Source organism: Uloborus diversus, unplaced genomic scaffold (assembly GCF_026930045.1).
Source record: "Uloborus diversus isolate 005 unplaced genomic scaffold, Udiv.v.3.1 scaffold_13, whole genome shotgun sequence".
NCBI lineage: Eukaryota > Metazoa > Arthropoda > Arachnida > Araneae > Uloboridae > Uloborus > Uloborus diversus.
The window spans coordinates 8056753-8068354 of NW_026557987.1; the positions used below are offsets into that span (position 1 = coordinate 8056753).

Here is an 11602-nt window from a genome sequence, read left to right on the forward strand (position 1 = left end):
TTTTTAGCAAGATTCGGACTCCGCGTCCGAAAATCCCGGGATCGAAAAGCGTTTCGGCAAAGAAAAGAAAGTAGGGTACCCGGTCGCACTGCAGCACCTCCTCGGTGAGTATCTCGAGCAGGGGGATGGCGCTGCGGCGGAACATCTCCCGCACCATGGACGACGCGTCATTCGCGAAATTCGTTAAATAGAGGTTCATTAAATCTGGCTCCGAGTGTATATATTTCTTTATTATTGCTTGGCAACACCAAGTACCCTTTGAAGTCTTACAATGGCGGTCATCTAGTTGGTTGGAATAAAGTTTTGCCTATAATAACTCCGTCTCTTCAGTGTACTCTGCTAAGTAGATACACAACCTTAATATGGCATTTAAAATCATCAGGTTATGTAAAATGTATCAAGGAGGTGCAATTTCAAGCAAGATTCGGACGGCTCGGCACACCCCCGCGTCCGAGAATCCCGGGATCGAAAAGCGTCTCGGCAAAGAAAAGAGGCTTACCTGGTCGCACTGCAGCACCTCCTCGGTGAGTATCTCGAGCAGGGGGATGGCGTTCCGGTCGCTGCGGTGGAACATCTCCCGCACGATGGAGAGCAGGTTCCAGAGCCCCTCGGGCTCCCTGCCCCGTAGGGGGCGCAGGAGGGAGGCCCACTCGGCGGCGGCGGGAGGGGCGGTGGAGCTGAGGTAGTTGACGTCCGAGAAGACGATGGGCGAGGGCACGCACAGCTTGATGAGGATCTTGCGGATGTTGTCGTGCAGGGTTGAGTTGTCCAGGCACCACGTCGTCTGCTCGTTGATGGACGCGCCCGCCGTCGGATCTGCCGGGGAGAGTTTAGACGGCTTTTAGAGACATCTCACTGCACTACAGCAGCAACAGTGTGTGTTCAGACAACTTTTATATACATTTTACTGTGGTATTGTGGCAACATGGCATTGCTTTAAAAAGTTAACTTTTTATCATATTTCATTATAATTTTTCTTGCTTGGGCATATTTTGCGATGTGTAATTTGCTTATGTTAAATTTGGGGATGAGAGTGGTCACGGACCAAAGAGGAGGAAATTCAAAAATAAAATCGCAAAATCGTGCGGGAAAGGGATGATATCTAAAACTGCATCAAAATAACCCCCGAAAGCAGGGTTGCCAACTGCTCCGCAAAAAATGGCAAAAACTCGGCAAAGAAGTTATTTTGCTCCACATTTCCCGGACGAACGTTTTCGAGCTCATATTTTGCTATTAACATGTCAAACATGTAAATATGGGAAATTAAAGACGCTTAAACTCAAAGATTGATATAGTGTTTTGAGCTGTTTTATTAATTTACAAATAATTATTTTTACACTAGTGCTGAAAATGATTATTAAAGCGCTAAAATAATTTTGATAAGTGGTTTTGGTTATATTTTTTTTATTTTAATACAAAACACCAAACAACTCCACAAAATTTTCAACTGTTCCTCAAAATCAGCACAGATAGTCCTCTAATTGTTCCTCCAAGGTTGGCAACCCTGCTGAAAGCCATATTTAAATATTCAACAAAAAATGGCCCCAGTTTCAAAGGTAATACAATTTGCCCTCCTATTAATTATGCTTGAAATAATTTGGTAGCAATGAATACATGGCACATAGTGTTCTTTCATCATGAAATCCCAAACATTTTAACAGGCTGCACAGCCTAAACCATTTAAGATTCACCACAAATATTCCATTCACTTTCTTAAATACATACAAAAAAAGCAATCATGCCAAGCTTCATAAAAATCTGAGACCGTAGGAGTCGGACCACAATTTTTTGAATAACTTTTGCATTTTTTCAAAAATAAATTTAAGAAATGAAAATATTTTTAGAAATAATGAATAAAATAAGCAGATGTGAGGTAGCAGAAAGTAAAAAACCTTCCAACATTAAAAATGATTGAAATATTTGCAGGATGCAAAAAGATTGAAATCTCAAACGAGGCATGCCGTTTCCGGCGAAGCAAGCGTTTGACGTCGTTGGCACGCTTTCCTAACATAAGTTTTCGGCAGATATCACAGAGAATAAAGATTTGAGGGGGGAAAATAGGAAGAATAACAAAACGGGAACGAATAATCAAGAAAAATCAAAATGTTTTCAGATTTTTAAGAAAAATAGGAGCGTTATAAGGCCTGAAAATAACAAGGAACAAGGAAATATTTTTAAATTCAACAGAGAATGACGGCAGAATCTCATCCCTGTAAATTAAATATCTTCCCTTCTTTTTTTTTTTTAATTTGCGATTCGTGCTCAATGCATCCACTATTCTCCCGCAGTCCAGAGGGGTCTGGTCCTAAAGAAGAGCCCAAAACAAGCAATGGGGAGCTCTGTGGCCATAAGTGTATTTTGATTTTATTTTTATTTTTTTCATTTCATCTAATGTAATTTTAGTGAAAATATTATTTCCATCGTTACAGTTCTTCCTTGTGAGAGGTGTTTTCTTACGGGAGTCACGATCGACATTGTATGATAGTCTGCTATTAGCAGTACGAGGCAGATTTCATGACCACAGGAAACTTGGATCATCAGCGGGAATGTCCACAAAGATAGACAAGTACAGTAAAACCTGTGAAGTTGACTGTTTTTCTCAGGCACAGAATTAGCCCTCATCATATAAATCAACCTTGTAAGTTGACCACTAAAGTAGTGCACCGCAACTGGTCAACTTACACAGGTTTCACTGTATAACTAAAATCAGGTTAACTTGTTTAAAACAAGTTGATCAAATTAATCTGAACAATAAAGGTATAAGTATTTACACATTAGTAAAAGTCGCACATAAACTATTATTACAGAGAAGTGACTACCTAACAGAAGAATCAGCTAAGGCTTCAAGAATAGCATTATTAACAACAATTGTTCCCATCCAGGCTTTTTGGCCACAGTTCATATAAAACTCTCTCGATGGTCTCTGATTCCTTCGGGCACAATTTGTTTCGTGTCGAGAAGGAACCAGCCACACGAGGTGAAGCACTGAATTGAAATACCCCAGACAGACAAATACAAATGTGATGACCAGCAACAGGCTCTTGGCCCAACTAGGCTGGTCCTAGTCAATTTATTAGTCCCCAATGAAGATCAATGGTCCTCTTAAAGCTATCCACCCCTTTGCTCATTACCACCTCCTCCGGTAAGCCTGAGATTTGAATAGCTTAAAACAATGTCCCCTCGTCCTGCTTTCGGTGCGAAAAGTTAATCCATTAATATCGTTCATTTTGATAAATTTAAACAACTGAATCATGTCCCCTCTGAATCATGTCCCTCTGTCCTTCCCTTCAAGACGACAGCCTTGAAGGGAAGGAAAAATAACTCAAAATAATGTGAACATTTTTGCTTGATCCTATTGCATGATGCATTAAATACATTCCCATGAAGAAGGAACCTCATCAAATACGAAACTAATATTAATGCAAATACAGTAAAAACCTGTAAAGTTGACCACTCTTGTAAGTCGACCACCTGTCTAAGTTGACCGCTATTTTCAGGCACAGAATTAGATCTCATCATATAACTCAACCTCTAAGAGTTGACCACCTGCTTACGTCGACCACTAAAATGATGCACTGGGAGTGGTCAACTGACACAGGTTTCACTGTAGTTTGAACTGCAAATTAAAATTTTAAAGCAATACATTTTTTTCCCGAATCCAACGGTAACAAAATGAGAATTACCTGGTGCCCCTCCTAATGTGTTGATGGCCGTCTGCTGACTGGATAACAGTTCATCCAGGAGACGTTGAGCAGTGGGTAAAATCTGGAAAACGGGAGATCCTCGGTTAAAGATATGTAATGTGTCAAAAACATTTAAATAGGTTCTTTGTCAAATCACGGGGGAAAACTTCAAAAAATTGCAGTTGAACTCGGGTATGGTTATATCTGACTTTAATGGAAAAAATAACGAATCATTTACCATCCAGTGTCCCAAAAAACATAGTTAAAAATTGTAAAAACGTTGCAAAAATGCCTTGTTATTTAGATGGTAGTAAAGCTTTATTCGGCACAGAACTGGCCATTTTTTACGTCTTAATGTAAGAAATGGGGACTTCATTCAAGTGATTGCTAAAAACCAAAAGCTGAAAGTTTCAAGCAAAATTCTACACATCTGAAGATTTGAAAATAACGGAATTCCACTGATGATACCGCCTTTTTAAGAACATATTATATTTTTCCATAAATATATTCTTTTTTTTGCAAATTTAGAACTTTGCACTACTTTTGTGCTCGGCAGGGCAGAGTTATGATATATTTTCTATAAAAAAAAATCGCAAAAATCGTCGAGGACGACGGAAATCCCGCCGAGAAAGAGACTCCACAGATTTTTATTTTTTTAATTTTATTTAATACGGCATCCCTTCGTACTTATTCAACGGTGTTAAATTTAACAAATTATGGGATTTACGTATGTGAAAATTGACTAACAACCCACTTTGGGTAACATTCAATTTTGATATATACAGAAAAAAATAGTTTTGTTCAATATATATATATATACTAGCTGCGTGCCCGGCGTTGCACGGGCTACCTAAAAAATGTAAGAGCAGTCCAGTTGATGCTTTTGTAGTACACTGACACTAGTTTCTAACGCGTTAAGGAATAAATAAATGCGCGTAAAGCAAGGTTTGCAAAACACCAGTAAAACATATTTTTGCCAAAACACCTCATCAACGTTAATAATCGTTATCAATGATACAAGTTATGAGTACATTTTCAGTCAGCACAAAAGGGGAAAATATATGCATTATCAATTATAATCTTTACTCACGTTAAACTGAATTACATCTGATAGACTATATCGGAAATATTTATGCACAATAACAATCCGCTTTTTACATAAAATAGTCTACTACCCGGCGTTGCCCGGGTGTTTATTAATGCAACATACCACTCAGATAAATATTTGGATGGATTCTATCCACATGGTCGTACAAGAATTACATCAATCCGTTTTCCAGGTACAAACCCTCAAAGAACTCAAATAACTTGTAAATCACTCATTTACTTTACGACGTGCACGGTCCTCCTCGAAAATGAAAGTTATGTCATGTGACGCGTATTTAACAATCAGGCTTGAACCAAAAAAAAAAAAAAGTCAGTGAAATTTTGTGGCAGATTGCGGAAAACCCCCATAAAGTAAACATTTTAAATCCCCTGATTACAGGAAAAGCCTCAAAACAGAAACAAGAATTTTACCTGAGCATATTCGAGAAAAAAAATGGCAGCAGATCTTTCATCTCAATGATTTTCTTCACGCTCACATACATTTTAATAAAAGCATTGTTGCGGAAAGTTGAGATGAAGCACTGAATAATAATTTAAATGGAGGAAAGTCTTCGAAAAATAGGGATTTGATTTTGAAATCTAAGAGTCATAATTAATAGTTTTTAATTGATATCTCCGCTAATTATTATCGGAGGATTATGTTAAATAGCCAAACATGAAGACGGGAGGATTACGAATCCATCGATACCTGGTTCGATGGTCAGTTCACTGTCGTTCGGGAGAAGAAGCTTGGACATAGATAGATAGATAGATAGATAGATAGATACTCAGATTTTATATGTATAAGATATATATATATATATATATATATATATATATATACAGTTGGCTCTCCGTTTAACGATTTTCAAGGGACCACAAAAAATCGTCCTTAAGTAGAAAACGTCCTTAAATAGAATGCTTTTAACACTACAGTGGACCATCTGGGACCGTGAAAAGCCGTCGTTAAATAGAGAAAGTCGTTAAATAGAGCGTCGTTAAACAGAGAGCCAACTGTGTGTATATATATATATATATATATATATATATATATATATATATATATAAAATATTTACGAAAATGTGATGAGAAAACTAAATAAATAACAAACGAAACGAAAATAACGAGAGGAAGAGACTCCACCCACCTGCTGCGGCAGCTCCGAGATGAGGTACTGCGCAAACTTCTGCAGCTGCACGCGGTGCAGGCGGCTGAGGCTCTCGGAGACGGGCGCCCGCAGCCGCACGTGCGAGGGCTGGTGGATGCGGTGCAGGCAGACGGCCACCACGTGCGAGCACCACGAGGCGGCGCTGCTGCACGTGCAGGCGCACGAGGTCACCCGGCACCGGTCGAAGGTCACCGCCACGTTGCAGCCGTGGCCCTTGCCGCCCTGCACGCCCGCCGGCTGGGGCGGCATGATGGTGGCGCTCAGGTGGAAACCTGGAAGACACGACACTCCCTCAGTTCTTCGGGAAGGTGAGCGACACGAAACGGACGTCCACCCGAAAACAATTACAATAAAGAGCTAACATCTGATTGGTCTGGAGTAAAAAGCAACTGGGCCATACCAACAAAAAGTCGACCCTTTGTCCCGCCGTTGTGACCGTTCATATCTTATATTATTCATATTCATTTCGAAAATATCATGATATTTTCAATATTGATTTTTTCAACTGCGGTATCTTCAATGTAAAAATTATATTCATCATAGTAATATTGTTCATTTATCATTAAACATAACCAAAAAGCTATGTACTAGACATAGAACATTCATATATCATTGATCCACTGATTCCCAATCTAATGATCAATAGCTGAATTCATACGCTTTCTATTTAGTCATGTTCCTTTAATAAAATGAGGCCATTTCTCACCTATTTGTAGAAGTTCTTTCACGGCTCTGGCCTTGTAGAGATGTTCACCTCTCTGGAATTCGTCAGCTGACCCATTGGCCAGGCAGGAATACAGCCTAAGGAAAGATCAAATGAAATTAAATACCTTGAAATAAAAGGAAAATTTTAATTACTAGACAAACCGTTGAGAGAAAAAAAAAACTTAAAAGAAGAAAAAAAATTAATAACATTTTAAGAAGATGACTGATATTACCAACATGGACATTGGAACTCGGGATGAAATAGTTATGGTGAGAAACATTCCGGGATTCGGGTTCATGTTTTCAAAATTTTACGACTTTTCTCGATGACGATCAGACTGTGCTTTGAAATGTACCAACTAAAAGCAAATTTTATTAAATAATGCTTTTTTACAAATTGAACCTATTTGTTCAAGGCTTAAGCAAGTTTTTAACGGAGTCCAGGTAATGGTTAAAAATGACGCTTTCCTATGCGAAACGTTTTTTAATTTTCAAACTTGCTTTTCTTTTGACAATTTCTTACTAAAAATTGATTTTTATTTCATCCAAATAGTTCCTTTATTACGAACTAGTGGTACCCGCACGGCTTTGCCCCTCATAGAAAAATTAAAAGGTGTTTTGGTTCGCCTGTATATTTACAAATGTATGGTGAATTTTCTCGCCAATTGGCTTGTACCCATGTTATGGTTTCACGTTATGATAATTTCGTAAATTACTCATCCATTTTATAATCTTTTTGTCCTTAAAATTGGAATAGAAAAAGAACCACATCGAATTTTCGAAACATCGCTTCGAGGTGCACACCCCTATGCTACGAACTAACTCTGTGCCAAATTTCCTGAAAATCGGCCGAACGGTCTAGGCGCTATGCGCGTCACAGACATCCAGACATCCTCCGGACAGAGAGACTTTCAGCTTTATTATTAGTAAAGAAGAAAACATCTTGAAGTATGTAAAATTACTAAGATCTTCCAAGTATTTTTCAAACAATCATGCAAAGCGCCAGCCTGGTGGGAATAGCTGAGACCCGAAAGTAGAGCGAGAGGAGCGGGCACTCACCTTATGTCTTCCTCGTTCTCCGGGAAGCTCCAGAAGGCTATCCTCAGCTGCAGCTGCTCCGGGACGGGAGGGCACACGTGCTCCACCACCTCGAACGGGATGTGGAAAGCCACCACCCGGGCGGACAGCTCCACCAGGGAAGCCACCTGCCCGTCCCCTGGGGGAGAGAGAGAGAGTCCATCGGTCACACATCCGAGTCCTCCGCGATGAACGGTGGGGAGATGGTCGGCCGACCGTGGCCGACGGCAGACACCGGTGGATTGTGGCAGCGGACGATGAGCCGACGATGGCAACGCAGTTTCCGCGCATCGTCGGGCAGACCGTGGATATTTTCGATGGGCCATCGTCGGTCACTGTAGCAGATCTTCGGCAAGTGGTCGGTCAGGCAACGGCTGCCCGAGCGGACATTGCTCACCGATGACCGACCATGAGCTCCACCGTTGACCGACCATCTCCCGACCGATTGTGCTACTAGGGTTACGTCCATTTGAGGCAGTGAGAAGCAGAAGGCAATTTGAAGACAACCAGTACAAAGGGTGGGCGAACCTCTCCTCTGTCTCTAGGCAAGATATAGTACTAGTAGCAGGGTTCAAAAATGTCCGATATTTTGATATGAGGATGCTTCACTGACCAAATCAATTTAATTCCATTAAACAAAGAGTCGAGAAAAGTGATGAAGAAGATGGTGTTATCCATCAAAGTGAATCAATGGACCCTCGTGTTACATTTTCTGCCATCACAGGATCAGAAATGTACTGAACCAAAACTTTAATATAAACTCACATTCGAAGCATTGATTTGCAGTATTAAAGCAGAAATGAAGAGTTTTTTGAAAAGTGGAGTTGATTGATTTGGCAACTGAGGCGTCCATAAGGACTTTATCTTCAAACACCATTGATTTAAAACTTGAAATTGTCCACTAACATCCCTTGGCTTTTCACTGCCTCATTCGTAGTAGACTCAATCTCTAGGTTTGGCATGATGACACTACAATACTAAGTTTTTAACGTCCTTGGTATTTACCACCTTTGAAAAAAAAACTGTTTTCTCCATGGTTTTTACCATCATGGAGAAAAAAAGATCCATGTTACACGTTATTGTTCCTGCCATTTCTGTGCACACGTTTTTGTTTCTGAAATAAATTAAGGTTAAAACTTAAGGGAAGGCTCCGACGGGAGGCCACCTGCCAGAAAGGAAAGATCCACCACGAAGGATTCAACAAATCACCAACATATCTCACATAAGTTCATCATAAAATCACCAACATTTTCATGAAAACAGGTGCTAAACTGGGAAAGAAAATGGCTAGGATAATACAGGACAAAGTAAAACCAACGGTTGGTTTAATGGTGAGGAACTAACAATGTGGTAGCAATTATATGTCACTTTAAAACTCCACTTAGCGTATACAACACGAATTGAGCATATGGAACTTGATTACCATCGGTCTGTTTAGCTTCAATACTCCCACATTAATCATAAACCAAGCAGCCACATGGTAACAAACATTAACTACCTTAACATCTTTCTAAGTTGGACAACTTTCTAGAGTCTGCCCACATCAATTTTATTAATTAGTTATCTCCACTGGTTGGCACATTTTTTAGTACCACTTTGGGTGCAAAGGAGGACACTGTCCAGCAACAGAAGTAATAATCATAGTTGAAAAAATATATATATATTATTCTTTAGACATGCAACTTTAAAATGGCATTTTATCACAAGCAATGAGGAAGAAGGAAACAAGACATAGACAGGAAAAAGACTAACCAGCAGAAGCAGGGACAGCAATCTGATTGGCTGTGGCCGGCGGGAAAACGGATCCATAATCTTCACATGTTCGGTGCAGGCCCGAAGAAGACCCATCTAGGGACACACACAACATATTAGCTCATACACTCCTCTCAAGGCTCTGGCACCGATGACAGCTTTTCAGTTTAAATATTAGCAGCTCAAATCGAAAGCAAAATTTAACAATAGGGAAAGAGGTTGCAAAGCAATTTCTCATGCACACACAAAAACAATTACTGAATACTGAAAAATGATATCTGAGTTAGTAACAAAATTAATGTCACTTCACGGAAAAGCAATAATTCATCATTTTATAAGGTGACTTATAAGCTGTTGCCCTTCAGCTGTAGTACAACTACAAGCAATACCAAACATCTCCTAATGGCATCCACAGGCTGCCGTCTCCTTATTGATAGAAACCAGCAGTTTGGAATTGTCATAACAGAGTAGGGTCTTCTTCACACTGGTAGCTAAAGTTAGCTACCGGTGTGAAAGTAATCTCATCTTTACCGAGAAATTTATATCTCCCATTCCATCCCGGCCGCTTCGTATCGCTCAAAATAACTCGCCATCTCTCAAAAAGTTTTTTACCACTCGACACATTTGCCCGCATCCGACAGGGCCGAAAGGTACCGGCAAACATTTAGTTTTTATACCATTTTCGTAGTCACCCCACTCTCTGTACGATCAAAATTGCAAAAAAAAACTTACACTATACCTATATTAATAATTTTCTGTGAAAAAAAAAGCATTCCAATCATTGTTCGTCAGTTTTTCTGAAAAAAAAAAAAAGCTTTTTGCTTAAAGGGGTTAGAGCACAAAGTTTTGTGCCCCGTAAAAGCAAACCCCCACTCTTCTCCCAGTAAAACAAGCTACATTCAATAGATTGGGCAGCGGGCGACCGACCCACGAACTCACCTCTGTTCCTGGGGTGCGAGGCCGGGTGGTAGACGATGCTGACGACGCTCTGCTGCTTCTTCCATCCCCTCCAGTTGTTGCAGGAGCTCTCCGGCTCGCTGATCCAGGAGCACAGGGAGTCCTCCTCGAAGCGGTCGCTGTCCTCGAACGAGAAGCGGTCCCCCTCGTCCCAGTCGAACATCCCCCCGCCCCCCTCCTCGGGCCTCAGGAGCTCCAGTTCCGACAGCTTGCGGCCGGACGGGGTGGCGGCCTATCGAGACGGGGGACGACTCTCAGCGGCGCATCTCTCTCTCCGGGGAAGGGAGGAGTCTCTCTCGTCGGTCGCCGGAGACCTTCCGGTCGAGGACGAGACGTTGGATTTAGGTGTCGACGAGCGGTCGGATTACGTCCGGAGGCGATTCTTTCGGAGCCGATCGCAGATTACGAACAAGTTCTCGGTGTCGTCCGGAAGGAAAGGAGTCGCTCGTGTCTCTCTTCTCCGGAGACTTCGTGGATCTCGGAGGTCTCGGACGAGACGTCGGGTCTCCTCTTTCGGATCGAAGGAGGCGTCGATCGACGATCGGATCACGTCGTATGGGTCGGAAACGAGGCAAAGACGTCGACTATGAATATTTCTGACGATAGCACACGATGGCTTTCCTGATACTTGTGACTAGGTGTCCAGTTTTCCAAAATGTCCACCGAACTAGATCTCTCGTAATGTTTATTTATGATGAACTGTCTCTCACTGTGGACGATGAATAATAAATAGATGAGGCGTCTCACCATTCGTCGAGACACGTGGGCGTCGGACCGAAAGAGACGTACGGGACCGCTGCGGTCCGAGGACCTCGGTTTAGGCGAAGGAGGCGACCGAAGTCGACCATAGTCGTCGGCGAGGGAGCGACCGTGGCAGTCTCTCCGGCGAGGGCTTTTCGAAAATGTCACTAAATCCTTGGATAAAAAATCTGATTTGCTACCAAAAAAAGCTCCGACGTTCACCTCCCTTCGATGATCTCGCCGTGCGAGGGAGACGTGTCTCGAAGACGGCGACGGATCCAGGCACTTGGGAAATCGGACGAAAGCGAAGGAGACGCTCAGAGGGATGAATCACGGTGACTCAGATCACAATTCGGGCGGAACGTCTCGCAGTTCCGGGAGGAGCGAGGGAGACCCCGGTCGGCCATCGTCCGGAGAACTGGAAATGAAAAA

General features: G+C 41.7%; 1 protein-coding gene across 1 annotated transcript in view; it reads right to left on the minus strand.

Moving 5' to 3' along the window:
- Positions 1-10605, minus strand: part of LOC129232660 (zinc finger SWIM domain-containing protein 8-like) — a 44999-nt gene extending 34394 nt beyond the window's left edge. Inside the window, exons 1-6 of the mRNA XM_054866791.1 lie at positions 10400-10605; positions 7703-7859; positions 6645-6739; positions 5918-6210; positions 3684-3765; positions 500-816 (exon numbers count right to left, since the gene is read on the minus strand). Of these exons, the coding sequence (XP_054722766.1) occupies positions 500-816; positions 3684-3765; positions 5918-6210; positions 6645-6739; positions 7703-7859; positions 10400-10592 (1137 nt within the window). The 5' untranslated portion in view covers positions 10593-10605. The remainder of the gene's footprint in view (positions 1-499; positions 817-3683; positions 3766-5917; positions 6211-6644; positions 6740-7702; positions 7860-10399) is intronic.
- Between the last annotated feature and the right edge of the window lie 997 nt (positions 10606-11602).